General features: G+C 47.0%; 1 protein-coding gene and 1 long non-coding RNA gene across 4 annotated transcripts in view; one reads left to right on the top strand and one right to left on the bottom strand.

The window, feature by feature from the left end:
- Positions 1-20,545, top strand: part of CACNA1H (calcium voltage-gated channel subunit alpha1 H) — a 389,727-nt gene that overhangs the window by 191,606 nt on the left and 177,576 nt on the right. For all 3 annotated transcript variants that reach the window (XM_081889028.1, XM_081889027.1, XM_081889026.1), the window contains exons 3-5: positions 9,822-9,933; positions 12,313-12,446; positions 17,001-17,098. In XM_081889028.1, the coding sequence (XP_081745154.1) occupies positions 9,822-9,933; positions 12,313-12,446; positions 17,001-17,098 (344 nt within the window). The remainder of the gene's footprint in view (positions 1-9,821; positions 9,934-12,312; positions 12,447-17,000; positions 17,099-20,545) is intronic.
- Positions 1-20,545, bottom strand: part of LOC309357319 — a 395,759-nt gene that overhangs the window by 349,341 nt on the left and 25,873 nt on the right. The gene's annotated exons all lie outside the window — the stretch shown is intronic.

Genomic DNA, 20,545 nt, shown 5'->3' with positions numbered 1-20,545 from the left:
TAGCGTAATTTTGATAAATCAATGACTTTCATTAGATTTTTTAAAAAATAATATTTTATACCAACCACCAAAACACAAACAGTGAAACCCCCCAGGCGGCTGATACATTCGGTGTACATATTCAATAATAACTTATTCAAATCAACCATATGTACACTTCTATATACCTTAACACTCCTCCCTCCACAAGGTTTATTTAACTTTTAGCATTTTAATTGCCCCAAATTGTTCAAACCTACCCAAATAATTCAATTTCTTCTCAAACCAATCCTCCTCTTTCTCACTGACCTTAAGCCCTTTCATTCTATGTATCTTCACAGTTAGGTATTCTAAAATTATAATATTCAGTTTTTTCCTCCATTGGTTCACCCCTAGCTCTTCTGCCTTTTTTCAATTATTCGCTATAACCTGTCTGGCTGCAATTACCATCAATTTTACCCATTTACATTCCCCTTGTTTTTAACTTGGTACTACTCAGGGTAATAAGAACCATTAATTTAGATATTTCCACATTCCTTCCCATAATTCCTGATATTTCTATACCAATTTGTTTCCAAAATTCATTAACTAATAGACAATCCCACCACATATGACTGTACGTTCTCATCACTCCACATCTCCTCCAGCAATTCTTACTTCCAGATTTTCATTAGATTAGGACTCTTGGGCAATACCGACCACTATGCTTATAAAATCATAGGGTTGGAAGGGGTCCCCAGAGTCATCTAGTCCAACCCCCTGCAATGCAGGAATCTCAACTAAAGCATCCATGACAGATGGCCATCCAAGGTCTGCTTCAAATCCTTAAAATAAGGAGGGTCCACCACTTCCTGTGGGAGATAATTCCACTTTCAAACAGCTCTTACTGTCAGAAAGTTCTTCTTGATGTTGAGTCGGAATCTCACTTACTGTACCTTGATGCCCTTGGTTCATGTTGTGCCTTCTGGAACAGCAGAATGCCCTCTTGGCTGTAAGTTGTACCTGGGTTTGTTTATTTTTTTACCCTAATTAAACATTAGTCCCGCCTCTGGATCTGAGACGGGGCAGCTGGTCCCCAAGTTGGATGAGAGTGGATCCAGTGACGTCGCAACGGGGAGCGGGGGGCGGTGCACCCCGTGTTCCATGTCTGCAGGGGTGACAAGAATTCACCCTGTGGGGGCTTGCAGTAGCCACAGCCGAATAATAATAATAATAATAATAATTTATTTATACCCCAGTACAGAAACCGAGCTCAGGGCAGCTAATAACAAATTTAAAACACTTAAAGCAGAGGATCCTGGCACTGGTGGCAAACCGCTAAGTACAGCACATGTGCGGCGGCGCACACATGCGCTGTACGTAGTGATGCCGCACATGCGCTATATAGCAGTTTGTACTTAGTTCCTTATAACATTTCTGCTAAAGCCATATAACTTCATTCCAACATTTTTCTAACATTCATTGATTTTACAGTATTTCTGTAAATAATCTTTAATTTTTTTTTCCAGTCTCTTCTCCCTGGTCTCGGATTCTGCCAGTCATTTCCGCCAGTTCCATGTAGTCCATCAACTTAATCTGCCATTCTTCCCGGGTGGGTAAATCTTGTGTCTTCCTGGAAAATAGGGACACTTGGAGGGTCTGCCATCATGCCCTGGTTATGTAGATCAGCATCCTTCTCCTGTGCCAGCCTGTTTTAAAAAGCCTTGGTTAGGCAGCATCCTCCGTCACACTCTGGGGAACGGTAATTTAGACTTTAAAACGGGCTGCAATCTGAATGTTAAGCGTTCGCTTCCCCTCTCCCATGCTCCATTAAACATACTTTGCGAGTCCAAAAGGAAAACAAAACTCTATTCGTGTTGGAGGGTGGGCGATTGGAAGCCTGTTTCACGCTGGCTCCTGCTGCCTAAGGCTGCCCCCCTCCTCCCTGAGAGCCCAATGCAGGTATTGGGCCAGGTTTGCCCCAGGTGAGGAGACAGCAGCCTTTATTACAAGCTCATATACCTGTAGGTTTAATACTCATAAAGGAGCAAGGGATCATGCGCCTTTTGATGATGCTGTAGCGACTTAATCTTCTGTAGCGGGAAAGGAAGCTTATACTTGCGAAACCCGAGGTGCCCATTGATTGATTGCAGCTGCTGAAATGTTCCATTTTATGTTTTATCTTTGTGTCAAAGCTCCCAAAGACCGTTTGAAAATAACAGTAATAATAACGAGGGCAGGCAAGAGAGGAAGACAGTTGCCTTAGGTGCTTTTAGGAAAGGAATCTGCAGCCAAGACTGAAGGCAGACAAAGGGAAGGATCTCTCTCTCTCTCTCTTCATGCAGCAGTGTGGTGTAGTGGTTAGAGTGCTGGACTAGGACCCGAGAGACCAAGGTTCAAAGGCCCACTTGGATGTGAAGCTCATGGAGGCCATTCGCTCCCTCACTCTCAGCCAAACCTACCTCACAGGGTTGTTGTGAGGATAAAAATGAGGCAGGGCATCTGTAGGCGTTATCAATCAATTAAAATTTTATGACTGCCACAAGATATTGTGATGGCTGGGCTTACGTGGTTTTACTAGTGGAGTTAGACAAGGCGTAGGCAAACTCAGCCCTCCAGATGTTTTGGAGCTACAACTCCCATTATCCCTAGCTAACAGGACCAGTGGTCCAGGATGATGGGAATTGTAGTCCCAAAACATCTGGAGGGCCAAGTTTGGGGATGCCTGAGTTAAACAGTGAGGGAGGAGGAGGAGATTGAGTGCTGTTGTGCTCAGATCCTGTTTGCTGGTTTCCCACAGGCATAGGATCATAGAGTTGCAGAGTTTTAGAGTCGGAAGAGACGCCAAGGGTCGTCTAGTCTCAACTGGATCATCCATGACAGGTAGCCATCCAACCTCTGCTTAAAAACTTACAAGCAAGGAGAGTCCGCAACCATCCTGAGGGTGTCTGTTCCACTCTTGAACTGCTCTTGCTGTCCTGATGTTTAGTTGAAATCTCTTTTCTTTAACTTGAATCCATTGGTTTAGGTCCTACCCTCCAGAGCAGGAGAAAACAAGCTTGCTCCATCTTCCATGTGTCAGCCCTTGAGATATCTGAAGATGGCTCTCATATCTCCTCTTAGTCTCCTCTTTTCCAGGCCAAACTTACCCAGCTCCTTCAACCGTCCCTCATCAGGTTTGGTTTCCAGACCCTTGATCATTGAGAACAAGATGCTGGGCTAAATGGGCCATTGGCTTGATCCAGCAGTCTCTTCTTATGTTCTTTTGGTGGGCACAACTCAACCCACAGACTCAAAGTTGATCAATGCTGTCCTACAGCAGTGTTCTTCAACCTTGGGGCAGCGGTGGAGGAAGTTCTTCGGGCGTCTGGGGCGGCGCACCCAGGGGCAGGGCGATCTGCACATAGGGGCAGGGCAATGGCTGGGCAAGCTGCCCGTAGGGGGCTCCAGAGTCTGCCTGCCTCCTCCCACTCAGCTGCCCTACAGCTGGGGGAAAGCCAGCAGGCAGACAGTTTGGGCAGTGTAGAGCCTGGGTGCACCCAAGCCACCGTGTCTCTCCCTGGAGAGACACATGGCTCAGGCACACTGAAGGCCCTGCGGTGAGTGCTGCCCGCCATTTTGTCACCCCCATCAGTGGTGACATCCAGGGCAGACCGCACCCACCGCACCCCCCCTTCCTCCGCCCCTGCCTTGGGTCCCCAGATATTGCAGTATCACAACTGCCATCACCTCCAGTCAGCTTGGCCAATGATCTGGGATGATGGGAGTTGTAATCCCAATAGCATCTAATGTGCCGAGTTCAAATAACACTGTCCTATAGTAAAGGTAAAGGGACCCCTGACCATTAGGTCCAGTCATGGCCGACTCTGGGGTTGCGGCGCTCATCTCACTTTATTGGCTGAGGGAGCCAATTCTTAACCACTACACCACACTGGCTACTGGTTACAGGGGTCAGACTAGGACCTAGGAGAGAGACCAGGGTTCATATCCCCCCCACAGCCTTGAAGTTCTCTGGGTGAGCTTGGGCCAGTCACCAACTCTCATCCTAACCTACCTCACAAGGTTGTTGCGAGGGTAATGTGGCTAGGGGAGAATGATGCGTTCCTTCGGTGAGATATAAAATGCAATCAATAGGAAATAAGTAACAGACAGCCACCCTTTGAAATTCAAAATCCTCTGAATTTTGCAATGCAGTTCTCCAGCCAAGTGATGAGTGCAAAAATGTGTATACACCAGGGTACAGTGTCCATAGAAAGGCATGCATTAGTGAAAGTAGCATACAAGAATTCACTGTATGCAGGGAAATGGCTTTGCACCATTGTGTACCTTGGACAATAAAGGTAAAGGTAAAGGAACCCCTGACCATTAGGTCCAGTCGTGGCCGTCTCTGGGGTTGCGGTGCTCATCTTGCTTTATTGGCCGAGGGAGCCGGCATACAGCTTCCGGGTCATGTGGCCAGCATGACTAAGCCGCTTCTGGTGAACCAGAGCAGCTCACAGAAACGCCGTTTACCTTCCCGACAGAGTGGTACCTATTTATCTACTTGCACTGTGTGCTTTCGAAGTGCTAGGTTGACAGGAGCAGGGACCGAGCAACGGGAGCTCAGCCCGTCGTGGGGATTCGAACCACCGACCTTCTGATCAGCAAGTCCTAGGCTCTGTGGTTTAACCCACAGCGCCACCCGCTTCCCTGTATCTTGGACAAAGCTGCATACAAAAAAAGAGCGTACTAGAAGAAATTTGCACTGAAATGCTGATGAATTTTCATGAGGACTTCTAAATGGTGTGTGTATGTGTGTAACTGCTGTGGAAATATGGAGAACTGAATTTAAGATTGGAAAAACGAGAAACTTGAAGAAACCCAAACTTACAGATTCGTTCCTCCTTAGCCGTTTACCTTCCCGACAGAGTGGTACCTATTTATCTACTTGCACTGTGTGCTTTCGAAGTGCTAGGTTGGCAGGAGCAGGGACCGAGCAACGGGAGCTCACCCCATCGCAGGGATTCGAACAGCCGACCTTCTGATCAGCAAGTCCTAGGCTCTGTGGCCCTAATAAGTCTTCTTTTCCACTCCTTGTCTCTGCTTCCAATCTCAACAGAAAAACAGAGCCGGCACCTTCAGAATAACTTCCTCTCCTCCCCATTCAAGTCTGGCAGGGGGGAATGTTTGCCTGTGAGCCTCGCCAAAATCTATCAAGAAATAAAGCTATTACTTCTGGGTCAGCCACCCACCCCCCGCCCTCCCCAATTCATTATTCCAGAGTGGCCCCTTGGCTGGACTCCAAAAATAACTGGAACTGTGAATCAGCTTGCACCATTCTTCATACAAACAAATAAATCACCAATGCGGAGTGTATTGTGGGATGAAAAGGAGTTGTTTATGGAAATGCAAAACCCTCCTCTCATCCAGGCTTTCCTCGTACACAACCTCCAGCTCGACAACAACTGTATTGCACAATTTGCACTGAGGTTCGTAGAGGTCGGCTCTCCCTTTCCATTTGTTAAACAAAACAGCTGGATGTAATTATTGAGTATTATTTTCATGGCAGAAAGGCTATCAATGGCTAATAGCCATGATGGCTATGCTTTGCTTCCACGGTCAAAGGCAGTCATGCTTCAGAGTTCTTCTTCTTCTTCTTCTTCTTTTTCTTCTTCTTCTTCTTCTTCTTCTTCTTCTTCTTCTTCTTCTTCTTCTTCTTCTTCTTCTTCTTTGGCAATCACTCATAGCTGAGTAAGATTGTCTTCCATAAATCCAGTTTTAACAGTGGGCCTGTAAGTGACTGTGGAGGCCAATTCTGGATCCATATGTCCTTCCACAGTGGGGATATAGATTTCCAGGCAGGAGTTGATCATGGTGAGGGTTTGCCAAGCATGCCTTCCTCCTAGTACGTTTCTCCCTTTCATCCTGAGGTTGAGTGTCTTCAAAGCCCATGACACCTTTGGTAAAGGCTGTTCTCCAACTGGAGCACTCGCAGGCCAGTGTTTCCCAGTTGTCAGTGTTTATACTACTTTTTTTTTTTTTTAGATTTGCCTTGAGAGAGTCTTTGATCCTCTTTTGTTGACCACCAGCAATATGCTTCCCATTTTTAAGTTTGGAATAGAGTATACCTGAAGAAGCGTCTCTACCCCCGTCGTCCAACCTGGACACTGAGGTCCAGCACCGAGGGCCTTCTGGCAGTTCCCTCCCTGTGAGAAATGAAGTTACAGGGAACCAGGCAGAGGGCGTTCTTGGTAGTGGTGCCCACCCTGTGGAAAGTCCTCCCATCAGATGTCAAAGAAATAAACAACTGTATGACATTTAGAAGACATCTGAAGACAGCCCTGTTTAGGGAAGTTTTTAAAGACTGATGTTTTAATGTATTTTTAACCTTCTGTTGGAAGCCGCCCAGAGTGGCTGGGGAAACCCAGCCAGTTGGGCGGTGTAGAAATAATAAATTGTTGTTGTTGTTGTTGCTTTGGAAGACGATAATCAGGCATCCACACAACATGACCAGTCCAACGAAGTTAATGCTTTGACAATGGAGATCTTTGCTTCTTCCAGTGCACTGGCACTAGTTCACCAGCTGCACTGGCTCCCGGTGGAGAACAGGGTTAGATTTAAGGTGCTGGTTTTGACCTTTAAAGCCCTATGCGGCCTAGGACCCATGTACCTACAGGACCGCCTCTCCTGGTATGCCCCATAGAGGACCTTAAGGTCCATAAATGGCAACATTTTGGAGGTCCCAAGTCGCAAGGTGGTTAGATTGGTCTCAACTAGGGCCGGGGCCTTTTCAATACTGGCCCCAACTTGGTGGAACGCTCTGTCACAAGAGACTAGGGCCCTGTGGGACTTGACATCTTTACGCAGGGCCTGTAAGATGGGGCTGTTCCGCTTGGCCTTTGGTTTGGACTCAGCCTGACCCTTATGTTTCCCTCCCTCCCCTTATGGTTTTAATCTATGGGCTACTTTTAAAATGAGGCTGCATTTAAAATTGCATTTTAACCTGTATTTTAAATTGGGGTTTTTTTTCCTATTATGTTTTTACTATAATTTTGTGGGTGTTAGCCACCCTGAGCCTGGGGAGGAGGGGGTATAAATAAAAAAATTATTATTATTATTACCTGTCTTCCCAAGTGAAGTGTACAGTTTTTCGGAGACACCATTGATGGAATCTTTTGAGGAGTTGGAGATGGTGTTTAAGTGGTCCACGTTTCACAAGCATACCATAAGGACATTCGCAGGGAAACTAACATGCTTGTTTACAAAGCTATTGTACTACCAGCCTTCCTGTATGCTTGCTTCAGAGTACCTGATCTTGTGCTCAGATCCTGCTCCCTGGTTTCCCACAGGCATCTGGTTTACCACTGTGAGAACAGGATGCTGGACCAGGTGGGCCATTGGCCTCATCCAGCAGCCTCTCTTTATGTTCTTAAGTGAGATAGATTGATCCTTTTTCAAACAAGAGCCCTGTGCCATGGCCTTGCGCCAATGTGTTTTCCATTCAAATTTATTTTTGTTGCAAGTGAGCGGACGCAAGTTACTAGTCCACAAAGAAGTACCGTATTTTTTGCTCTATAAGACTCACTTTTTCCCTCCTAAAAAGTAAGGGGAAATGTGTGTGCATCTTACGGAGCTATGTGGGCTGTGCAGCTATCCCAGAAGCCAGAACAGCAAGAGGGATCGCTGCTTTCGCTGCGCAGCGATCCTTCTTGTTGTTCTGGCTTCTGAGATTCATAATATATTTTTTTTTGTTTTCCTCCTCCAAAAACTAGGTGTGTCTTATGGCCTGGTGCGTCTTATAGAGCAAAAAATACGGTACTTTCCTTGCAGCCATGTAGGAGAGTGAGTGGGAGAGCAAACCGCAGCTCTTTTCAAGGTTTCCAGAGCTTCCCTTTTTCATTCCTTGCTGATGATCATTATTTGGCGCAGGTGACGGCATCTGATTAGATTAGATTTGTTATATTTCCATGCAACTTTTCATTCAAATGAATCCCAAAGCGTCTCATAGACACCCACTTTCCCCTCTGCCCCCCCACCACCACCACTGGCCTATGGCCCTCAGGAGGTTGTCTAGAAGGAAATGTGGCCCTGGATCTGAAAAATGGTTCCTTAGCCCTGCTGTTGCCTATGAGGTCTGTCTTCCCTGCAAAACTATGGTTTTTATAAAGCATTTCTCGAGTGGCAAGCGGTGTGTTTCTGCAAAAATGTGTTTCCTTGTAAACATTTCGCCGGAAGCTGATCTTGAAACGCCATTGGTTTTATCAGAACGAACCCATCCTGCTGCCTTTTCCCCTTTTTCCATCCCCTGCCATTGAAAATGGCATTTAATTCATCTGAATTCTTTGAAGAAAAAAATGTCCCTTAACCGGCACTCTTGCATTATTTAATGCAATGTTCCCTGTGGGGATTCCTCTTTAAGTCATTTTTCCTAATTTCCTATCCTGCTGTTGCTAGCACTTAGCAAACAGGCTGTTTTTTATCCGCTGTTCCCCATTTTGTATTAGCAGAAGAATGGGGAAGTGGCTCATTCACAAAATCGTTAAACCTTCTACCAGCCTCCCACTCCATCCCACAATCATCAAATTAAGGAAGGTATGTGAAGGCTGATGAACCAGCTGTGCCACCTTCCTCCGACTCGCTTCCTACCCAACCCACTCGAAAAAAGCAAAGCAACAGGCTCTGTAAACAAAGTCACTTAGGTAACATAGACAGAGTCCAGAGAGAAAATAAATCCTAGTAACACTTTACTGTAAAGGTAAAGGGTCCAATTGTGACTGACTCTGGGGTTGCGGCGCTCATCTCGCTTTATTGGCCGAGGAAGCCGGCGTACAGCTTCCGGGTCATGCGGCCAGCATGACTAAGCCGCTTCTGGCAAACCAGAGCAGCGCACGGAAACGCTGTTTACCTTCCCGCCAGAGTGGTACCTATTTATCTACTTGCACTTTGATGTGCTTTTGAACTGCTAGGTTGGCAGGAGCAGGGACCGAGCAACGGGAGCTCACCCCGTTGCGGGGATTCGAACCACCGACCTTCTGATCGGCAAGTCCTAGGCTCTGTGGTTTAACCCACAGCGCCACCCGCGTCCAACACTTTACTGAGAAAACTGAATAAAAGCAGTGTATAATTCGAAAAGAATGGAACAGAGAGGTTTTCTCTTTTTTTAAAAAAAAAGTTCCGGCCTAGTACATAGCAGGGAAACATTCAACCAAACATACAGAGGGAAAACTCCCTCAGCAGACATCACCTCACTTTGCCTGGTGCTTGTGGAGTAATTATATAATATAATGAAACTGGCACAACGTCTGAAGCATGAAGACTCCTTCGGAATTGAGTGGCACAGTTTTATTATGCGCAGGGCTAAAGATGAACATGGAGGACTCCCCTCACCTTGTACAACTTTTTGGTTAACTTAAACCGTTTACCGCCTTCTATATGAACAGTAAACTGGGATAAGAACTTATGTTATTTGGTCGTTATTTTGCATCTGTTGCCTAAACACCAGCTTCTAGGTTAGGGTGGGATGTTTCATTATTTATCGGCATGTTGTTGTGATGTGTTGAAACAATTTAATAAAGAACAGAAAAAGTGCAATGGCAACAAAGCCTGTCGCTCACATCTCAGTTCATGCCCAGTCAGGTCTGGGGGTGGTTATTCATCTCTGCAGGAGCCCCTGTCTCCTGGGAACATCAAATCCTCCTGCATCATCTCTCCTCCATCCCCCGCATGGTTGCTTGTGGTTCTTTTGTTGTTCTTCTTCTTCTTAAGGCTGGGAGAGGGGCTGTTTGATATGCCAATGCCACCCACATCCCTTCCCTTTGTTTCCTGCCACCACTTTCCTGTTGATAACGCAGCCCAAGTTGGCTTCCTTAACTCCTTGTGCCCACCTGGTTCGAGCACGTCAGCATGCTGGTCATCCTCCTGAACTGTGTCACCCTCGGGATGTTTCAGCCTTGTCAAGATGACAAATGCAAGTCTGAGAGGTGCACCATTTTGGAGGTAAGAGAATATCATCTCTCTCTCTCTCTCTTTCCCGCAGTGCCCACTGGAACTGGTAGGGCAGAAAGCAGGGAGACTGACAGTAGGTGGCGCTAGAGCCAATGACAGGCAGAGCCAATTGATTCTAACCTTGCCTCTATCCTCCTTCCAACTGAGTTCTACAAAGGCAGCTCTGAGGTTTCCCACAAAGCATTCTGGAAGTTGCAGCTGGTTACGGGTGCTGAGAGTTGTTAGGAGACGTCACAGAGCTATGGTTCCCAGAGTTCCCTGGGAAGAGGGTGCCAGGCCAAAATGTTTTTACTTACCCAAACATGTGGTTTTTAATCAGGGGTGGATGGGTAGTTAGCTATGTCAGTGGTCTTTATTCGCTCATCCATGAAACTTGGTAAATTTTGTCCCTTTTGAATGAGTATATTGGCCTCCATTAATTGCTGCTTTTTTATGTTAATGCCTTTGTTATTTTGGTTTTTTGCTGCAGAAGTGGCTTTGCAGCACTTGAGTGGAAAAATGCAACTAATAAATCTAATTGTTAATTGTAGTAATAGTGAGCTTATAGGTGCAGGGCAAAGTTACGTTCCAAAACCTCACTGCCACCTCTTAACACCACCCGATGATAGACTCATCTCTGTGTCTGCTGGAGCATTTTGGACACTTCCAAGATGTGTTTTGGACAAGTAACAACCTTAAGCCCATGACATTTCCTGCAGACCCCATTTCTCTATGATTTCGTACCACCACATCAGTAGTGACTGAAGTCTGCCCACCGACTGGTATGGAACAAGTTGGTGGTCCTGTTCCCCCTACCGAGACCTAATAAAATTCAGCCTTTGTGTCAAGGCTGTTGGCAGAAACCCGCCATCTCTTTGCTCATAATGCAACGCCACATAACCACCCTCTGGGGAGCGTGTTGGGGCCTTGAGCTCATCTTCCATTGCTTATCCTGCAAGCTAATGACACCCTGGAGCTTGCAGGCTGAATCTTAGCCGCTAACTCCCATTCCTCCCGAATCCTGGCAATTATTCAGTTGACAGGGACCCCAGGGAAGACCTGGTTGGAGCTTTTCAGCACAGAGCAGAAACACCCTGGCGGCAATTGGGGTGAGCAAGCGCCCTCATAGCTATGGGCTTCCTCTGGTAGTTAATGCAATTGCCTTCAGGCCTGGCTCTGCAGAGTTCTGCTTTATGCAAACACATTTCGTAAGACAACCATACATCTCAAGGAAGCCTCTTCTGTTTAACCCAGCCGTTCCATTAAGACTATCCCATTAGAATCCCATTAGACTCCAGTTCGCTTTTGGCTGCAGGCCGGCCATTATTTATCTGCTTCTATTCCATTTATGGATGCTGTGGGATTTAGGAGGATGGGTTTGTAAAAAAAATACTGTGTTGGGGGTGTTAATGGGATTGCCTTCTAACAAGGCTTGGGTTTTCAGTTCCCACCCCCACCCCCCACAAAAGAATAAGGTAAAGGTAAAGGGACCCCTGACCATTAGGTCCAGTCATGGCCACATGACTTGGAAAGCTGTCTGTGGACAAACACCGGCTCCCTCGGCCTGAAAGTGAGATGTGTGCCGCAACACCAGTCACCTTTAACTGGACTTAACCATCCAGGGGTCTAAAAGGTAAAGGTAAAGTACTCCTGATAGTTAAGTCCAGTTGCAGACGACTCTGGGGTTGCAGCACTCATCTCGCTTTATTGGCCGAGGGAGCCGGAATACAGCTTCCGGGTCATGTGGCCAGCATGACTAAGCCGCTTCTGGCGAACCAGAGCAATGCACAGAAACGCTGTTTACCTTCCCGCCGGAGCGGTACCTATTTATCTACTTGCACTTTGATGTGCTTTCGAACTGCTAGGTTGCCAGGAGCAGGGACCGAGCAACAGGAGCTCACCCCGTCACGGGGATTCAAACCGCCAACCTTCTGATCGGCAAGCCCTAGGCTCTGTGGTTTAACCCACAGCGCCACCCACGTCCCTAATATAAATGTTACTGAAAAGTAAAATAGGTGGCCACATGACCCGGAAGCTGTACGCCGGCTCCCTCAGTCAATAAAGCGAGATGAGTGCCACAACCCCAGAGTCAGCCACGACTAGACCTAATGGTCAGGGGTCCTTTTTAACATTTATATTGCACCTTTCCTCAAAGGAACTTGTAGTGGCATGCATAGTTCTCCTCCCTCCCCCCTTTCCATTTTATGCTCACAACATCCCTGCGAAGTAGGCCAGTCTGTGTGACACTCTGACTGGCTCCCAAGGGAAGATTTGAACCCCAGTCTCTCCCAGATGCTAGTCCAGCACTCAATTTGCTACACTAAATGACAGGGATGCACTATGGGACTAATAGCGACTTCTTATTGTTTTCCTCTTTCTTTTCCACTCCAGGCGTTTGATCATTTCATCTTTGCCTTCTTCGCTGTGGAGATGGTCATCAAAATGATAGCTCTGGGAATCTTCGGGCAGAAGTGTTACCTAGGAGACACGTGGAATCGCCTGGACTTCTTTATCGTAATTGCGGGGTCAGTAGACAAATTGCTCATCAATCAGTGTTGTGGGCTGGAAGAGAAAGTGGTGTAAAACTTGTATCTATAGGAGGGGGGCATGATTTAAAAGCCCATCAATTTTGCTTGCTTGTCTCAGGGCCTAAGCAGAAATTACTTTAACCGGGTAGCAAGATGCTGCTTCTGTTGCGGTTGTTTCTGTGTACTTCCAGCTGATGCAATGCACGGCTATATTCTCTGCTGTTTTCTGAAACCCTGGAGAGTGACTGGCAGCCAGAGTATAAGGCAACTACCTATGTTCCTGAGGACCCACCCTGTCCTATAGTTTCTGAGAAAGGGTGGCAAATATTAAAAATGAGTCAAGCGCTCTCTTAATCACTGCACCACACTGGTTCAAAGATCTAAAACGTTTGAGCATCCAAATTAAAATGTCTATTTGTTTGTTTGTTTGTTTTTAAGCATCCACAAAACTCAGACAACTATGGGATGAAATGATTGGCATGTTTTTCCTGTCCTTTTTAAGTTTTACTCTCTGCCGCCCCCGCCGCCCTGTCCTCTAAAACGTCAGTCACCCCCTTGATAATGGAGCTATTTTAGTCCCCAGAGGGATAAGGAAGTGAGTGTAGAATGTGCAGGACCCAGTTTTACCCTTTTGGTGTCCTCGAGTCAGTTAATAGAGCGACGAGTGCTTGTGGTATCAAGCAAAAGGCTGCAGTAACCAGGGCAGTTCTGATGCAAACAGAGGCTCAAACTGGCGTGAAAGGACGGAACTGGATATTTTCTGCCCAGCACCTCTGTGTGGAGTAGACAGCTAAGTGTCCCCCATAAGTAAGACACAGGCAGCCTTATCAGATAAACTTCCTCTGACTTTGATCATCGGGACGGCTAAAAGCAGGCAGCGTGTTCGCCCAGCCTGGTATCAAAGGTCATATCTGCATATCCTTCATTTTCTAGACAACTTTTAATTAAATCTCTATGCTGCCCTTCCTCCCGTAAGAACATAAGGAGAGCCTGCTGGGTAAGGCCAAGAGCCCATCTGGTCCAGCACAATGGTCAACAATATGCCCCTCTGCAAAGGCCACAAGTAAGACCCAAGCAGAAGATTGCTCTCCCCTACTATGGTTTCCGGGACGCGGGTGGCGCTGTGGGTTAAAGCACAGAGCCTAGGGCTTGCCGATCAGAAGATCAGCGGTTCGAATCCCTGCAACAGGGTGAGCTTGGTCCCTGCTCCTGCCAACCTAGCAGTTCGAAAGCACATCAAAGTGCAAGTAGATAAATAGGCACCACTCTGACGGGAAGGTAAATGGCGTTTCCGTGTGCTGCTCTGGTTCGCCAGAGGCGGCTTAGTCATGCTGGCCGCATGACCCGGAAGCTGGACTCTGGCTGCCTCGGCCAGTAAAGCGAGATGAGCCCTGCAACCCCAGAGTCGGTCATGACTGGACCTAATGGTCAGGGATCCCTTTACCTTTACTATGGTTTCCAACAATGGATATTTAAAAGCCTTACTGCCTCTTAGTGGTCAAGAGTGACATAGTGGTTAAGAGCGGTGGACTTGTAATCTGGTGAACCGGGTTTGCTTCCCTGCTCCTCCACATGCAGCTGCTGGGTGACCTTGGGCTAGTCATACTTCTCTGAAGTCTCTCAGCCCCACTCACCTCACAGAGTGTTTGTTGTGGGGGCGGAAGGGAAAGGAGATTGTTAGCCACTTTGAGACTCCTTAGGGTAGTGATAAAGTGGGATATCAAATCCAAACTCCTCCTCCTCCTCTTCTTCTTCTTCTTCTTCTTCTTAACAGCAGAGGCAGACCATGGACCTCTTGGCTAGAAGCAATCAATATCCCTCTCCTCCATGAATTTGTCTAATCCTCTTTAAAGCCATTAAGTTGGTGGTCACTGCTGCCTCCTGTGGGAGAGAGTTCCATGGTTTAACTATGTGCAGAGTGAAGAAGCACTGCCCTTTGTATAATAATAATAATAATAATAATAATAATAATAATAATAATAATTTTTTATTTACCACCCATCTGATTGAGTTTCCCCAGCCACTCCGGGCGGCTCCCTAAAAAAGATTAGAAACACATTAAAGCATCAAACATTTAAAACTTCCAATATTCAGCTTCATTGGGCATCCATTATATAGGTATTTCCCATGCTCATTAGAAAAGAAGTGGGGAGACTTTATGCAGCTTGGGGGCCATATTCCCTTCAAGTGGGGGGGGGGCACACTCCTGTGATGTGCAGGGCCAGAAGTGAAAGCGAGCAGAGGAACAAGTGATTACCTTTGTACGGCGGGCAGGTTTCTGCTTACGCACTCAGCTCTGGGTCCAACAAGAGACTTTCTCAGAGTTCAGGAACACATTCCAGCCAAGCAAAAACACAGAGCTGGTGAGGGATGGGGCCTGACGAGAGGGGGTTTAGCTATGGGTGGGGACAGTCCAGAGAGCCAGAGGCAAAGGCCTAGATAGGGTCGCCGGGCCAGGAGCATCGCAGACCCAGAGATTTCAGAACGCAAACCCAAGACCCCAGGATGGCTTTAGGCATTGTCTGTGCTCCCTGAGACCACTGAGCCCTGGAGATGGAGGTTAATTGGGAGAGAGGCAGAAGCATAGGAGCTAATTCCTAGGTCCTGAGGTCCCCCAGTAAAATATTGTAGTGGGCTGGGGGCCCCAAAGTTTATAGGCATTGCCATTCAAATGTTGGGTGCATGCCACATTTTGTAATTGACTATGTGGGGGAAGGGCCCCCCCGTATATATATTTTTCAATTTGGGATGCTGGGTGGAAGACAGACCTCACCCCCACCCCCAAGAGTGTTTTGCGGTAATTTGCAGCCTGTTCTTGAGAAGCTGAAGCTTGCAAGCTGCATGCACAATCTCCTGAGTAATAATCGTAATCATTCAGCATATTATTATTAAGGGATTCCCACCCACCTGGAGATTCAAGCACACACACATCCTCTCACATGGTGGGGGCCAGCAAAACCTAGAGGCTTTAGGTCAGACCTGGAGGTTCTGGCAGCCCCAGGGCTAGATGGCTGAATTTGGCCCCTCTCAGCCTGGACAAATAAAAAGATGATAAACAGATAAATAGCTGCATCCATTTTACGGTGGAAGCTGTAATAAACTGGGACTGTCGCCAGGCAGCTCTTCAGGATCCTACTATGTTTGCACAATGGTTTTAGACAATAGCTTGTATTATTCCTGGAAAGCCGGCTCGGTTCACACACCTGGCTCTTGGCTCCTGGCCTGTTCGCTCCAACTGGCAGGTGGAAATTGGTGTTTGCGATATATATTTCCTTGCCAGGTGGCCCTTGAATCTGCTCCAGTTGTTTCTCTCGTGTTCTGCAGCGTGGCAGCGACAAAATAAATCCCAGGCGCTTGGTTTCAAAACGCTGAATGCAGATGTGGCAGCATTATCCAGAAAGCATATTACGCCATCGCATGGAAGCCAAAAAGCCCTGGAAAACACCCCACAAGACCTGTGATTCCATTCCAGAGAATGCTTTCTTTGGTATATATCCCCACTGCTAGAAAACGGACAGAAATTACTACTGATGAATGCATTTTTTCCTCAGGCCATATTCTGATCCTAAGGACATATATGGTTCTTCTCTTCCCCATTTTATCCTCACAAGCACCTCATGAGGTTGGTTAAGCCAGGAGAGGCAGTGACTGGTCCAAAAGGTCACATCCAGTGAACCTCATGGCCAAGAGGGGAATTTGAACCCTGGTCTCCTGGGACCTAGTCCAACACTCTAACCACTGCACCATGCTTGAAAGGTGATTGAGGGTGATTTGAGTGTGTTTTTCTTTCCATGAAACATTTCTGCAGCCTCCCCAGGTGCCTTAACTGAAATGCTTCATCGGAGGAGTTACTGTATGGCATCATCCTCTGAGCTTTCAATTGACAAATTAAACTATTTCCACATAAATCATCATAAGATCTAAAATAAAGAGACAAAAAATAACAACCCCAACAGCAACAACACCTCTCCCCCCAAAAACCCCCTCAATCCCCCAGCCCAAGAGTCTGTTCAGCAGCCTCAGCATTTGTAGCTGGAGTCAGTCCAGGCTCCGCCCTTCCAAACCAGATGGGAAAAGGCCTGCAGGGCAGGGAGCAGATCTTCCAGGACTCACAGCCAAGTGAATGGAACTACATGGGCCGTTACTAATCTGATTGTCAGCTTCCCCTTGACACCGAGAGAGGATCAAGTTGTGTTTTGTTTTTCATCTAATTTCCATCTAGGTCTTAATGATATTTTATTGAATGTAGCCAAGCGTTTATGCAGAGATGGGTGCTTACTTAGAATTAAGTGCCCATTGTGTCCAATGGAACTTCTTCTGTTACAAGGAAGCATCCATTTTCGCAGTGGTTCTCAACCTGTGGGTCCCCAGATGTTGTTGGACTACAACTCTCATCATCCCTGAGCTCTGGCCTTGCTAGCTAGGGGTGATGGGAGTTGTAGTTCAACAACATCTGGGGATCCACAGGTTGAGAAAGGCTGGTTTAGAGGATGTTTGAGAACTTCATTCTCACCTGTATATCTCTCTGTGTGTCTCTCTCTTTCTCTCCAGCATGATGGAATATTCCTTGGATGGACACAACGTCAGCTTATCTGCCATCCGTACTGTCCGTGTACTCAGGCCTTTGCGAGCCATTAACAGGGTGCCAAGTAAGTCCATTGCGCCATTAGCTTCACTTTCTCCCCACCCCCACCCCCCGCTCTCCAGTGAGATGAAGAAAATTAACATCAGGATCCAAGTCTTCCAACTGGGTCTCTCTTTTCCCTTGTTCCTTGACCACTTGGCTGATGGCAAAACAAAAATTAAGAATGCAAGCAGAGCCCTGCTGGGTGAGGCCAGTGGCATATCGGGTCCAGTATCCTGTTCTCACAGTGGTGAAGCCCACATACAGGAACTGAGCATACCTTGCAACCTTGTGGTTTCCAGAAACTGGTCTATACAGGCAGGCTGCTTCCCAAAGTGGAGGCAAAACATAACCATTTGGGCTAGCAGCCCTTGATAGCCCCCTTTGCCACGAATTCCCCAAATCTTTTAAAGACTTCCCATTTTGGTGGCTGTTGCTGCCTCCCGTGGCAAGGAGTTCCAAAGCTCAACTACCCTCAGTGACTTTTGTCTGTCCAGAATCTTCAGGCGTTCATAGAATCATAGAATTGGAAGGGGTCTCAAGAGTCATGTAGTCCCATCCCCAGCAATGCAGGAATCACCTTAATTGGATGTCCCCAAATCCCAGTGTTATGAGAGAGGGAGAAAAACCATCTCCCTGTCCATTTTCTGCACCCTGTGACTTATTTAAACACCTCTGTCACATCCTCCCCTTACAAGCAAGCAAAATGTACCTATGGGACCCTCATACCTACAGGACCGCCTCTGCCAGTATGCCCCACAGAGGGCCTTAAGGTCCATAAATAGCAACACCCTAGAGGTCCCAGGGCCTACGGAAGTCAGATTAGCCTCAACCAGAGCCAGGGCCTTTTCAACACTGGCTCCGGCCTGGTGGAACGCTCTGTCTCATGAGACCAGGGCCCTGCAGGATCTGATTTCTTTCCGCAGGGCCTGTGTCAGAGTTGTTCCTCCTGGCCTTCAGCTTGGAATCAATTTGATTCCCTTCCCCCTTTCTTTTTTCCTTTCTCCTCCTGTAATGGAATTCCTATTTGGGGACTTCCCTGGCTTTTTTCTGGCCCATGTAGGACCAGTCTGGATAGTTAGCCTTGGTGAAGACTTGATGTTTTCATCCCCCAAAAAGTTTTTTATTTGAGTTTCCATTGAAATGAGGCTGTATTTTAATGTTTTAATGTTTTAATGTTGTATTTTAATCTTGTTTTTAAGTTGTATTTCAATCAAATTGTTTTTATATCGGGTGTTAGCCGCCCTGAGCCCGGTCTTGGCTGGGGAGGGTGGGGTATAAATATTATTATTATTATTATTATTATTATTATTATTATTATTATTATTAAAATAGGTAATTGCACTGTGGCCAGTCGTTTTAATGTTACTTTTGTACTGCCTTAAATGTTTTTATATTGCTGCCCTGATATTGTATGAGAGTAGCCTTTGATACCATCGACCATTACATCTTTCTGGACCATCTAGAAGGGCTGGGAGCTGGGGGCATCGTTATACAGTGGTTCCACTCCTTCCTCCTGGGCCGTGTCCAGAAAGTGGTGTTGGGGGATGAGTGTTCAGACCCCTGGGGTGTCTCAGGGTTCCGTCCTCTCCCACATGCTTTTTAACATCTACATGAAGCCACTGGGAGCGATCATCAGGGAGTTTGGGCTAGGTGTTCATCAGTATGCAGATGATACCCAGCTCTACCTCTCTTTCATATCGGAACCAGTGAAGGTGGTGAAGGTCCTGTGTTAGTGTCTGGAGGTGGTTGGAGGATGGATGGCAGCTAACAGATTGAAGTTGAATCCTTATTGTGAGCCAGGTTGCACAGTGTTGTCTACCCCAGATTGAGGTTGAATCCTGACAAGACAGAAGTACTGCTCTTGAGGGACAGGGGGTAGGCGGGTATGGAGGACTCCCTGGTCCTGAATGGGGTAACTATCCCCCTGAAGGACCAGGTGCGCAGCCTGGAAGTCATTTTGGACTCACAGCTGTCCATGGAGGTGCAGGTCAGTTCTGCGTCAAGGGTGGGTTAAGTTGAGACAAGAGTAACAGACCTCAAGATCAACCACTGGTCTTCATCACAGAATGGGGATTTGAACTGTGTCAAGCTAACTGCTTCATGGTATAGTAGTGTTTCTTCCAACTTGGTGCCCTCCAGAAGATGCTGGAGTTCAAACCCCTCATCCTTGACCATTGACCACACTGGTTGGGGCTGATGGGAGTTGCAATCCAGTGCCACCTGGAGGGCAGCAGCTTGGGGAACACTGCTATACTGTCTTAAATCAATAGGGATGAGACTTCTTAAATCTAGCAGCTAAAGAGTTGGTGATTTGTGCCAGCCTTCCCCAACCCAGTGCCCCCTCCCCAGGTATCACTGGACTACAAGTCACATCATTCCTGGTCATTGGACATGCTCACTGGGAGGCAATATTTGGAGGGCACCAGGCTGGCCAAAGCTGGTCTGTGCTAATAATAAGGGAGAATGAGTGGATGTAGGAAACTTTGGGTGATTTTTAGACCTCTCTGCAGACTAAATGTTGCATTATGGGGGGGGGTGGACTAGATGACTTCCTTCCAGCTTTACAATTCTGTAATTCAATTCCAATCTGCTTGCTGGCCCTGAATGGCATCTGGGTACTTTCTTCCAGCTTCCTTTATTTATTTCCTCCTTTGGGGCTTTTCTTTGAAGATGAGTGATGGGTTTAGGAAGGGAGCGTTGTCATAAACATGCACCTCAGCTATTTGTCTCTGGGTTAACATTGGGGGAATTTTCTTAGCAACCTTAATATTTGTTTCTCACTGTTACATATTATTCTTCTGCAGGGGACAAGGCCGTGGGAGTGAGGGAGAGAGACAGCCCTCAGTAAAAACTAAAAATACTAAAAAGCAGCTTAAAAACATGAAGAGCTGCCTTAGAGCAGCCCAGGCTCTACGTCAGTCCTACTCAGAGTAGATCCATTGAATATAATGGACATCATGTAGGGTTGCCATATTTTGAAAAGCAAAAAAAAAGGACACATTTGCCGACTTCTACTTTTAACTATGGACTCTACCCATGAAAAGGAGGGCGTTTCCTGGGAAAAGAGGACATATGGCAACCCTATAAGGGCTTACCCAAGTCTTTGTGTGTCAATGCAAGCACCTTGAATTTGACTTGGAAGCACCAGCACAGGCCTCAGAGAACTGGTGTAAGTTGTGCCCACCAGGGTCTGCATTCTACAGACATTGCAGCTTCTGAACAGTCTTGAAGGGCAGCCCCACATAGAGTGCATTACAGTAGCCATGTGCACAGTGGTGGGCACTCACCCACACCATTGGAGCTTGTATATCTGCAGCTTTCAGCATTCCTGCATTCCCAAGACTATTGCCAGCTCAGCCTCTGTGTTTGCAGGGAAACGTTGACGCGGCAGTGGGGGCATCAACGGCAAAGGCGAACCAAACGGTCTGTCTGCTCTCGGTGATTTGAGTGGGCCTTAAGCCCCTTCCAT

The sequence above is a fragment of the Podarcis melisellensis genome (genome assembly GCF_964234715.1).
Source record: "Podarcis melisellensis genome assembly, chromosome: 14".
In the NCBI taxonomy this organism is placed as follows: Eukaryota; Metazoa; Chordata; class Lepidosauria; order Squamata; family Lacertidae; genus Podarcis; species Podarcis melisellensis.
The sequence above is the reverse complement of the archived record's forward strand: the minus strand, read 5'-3'. Positions and strand labels throughout refer to the sequence as shown.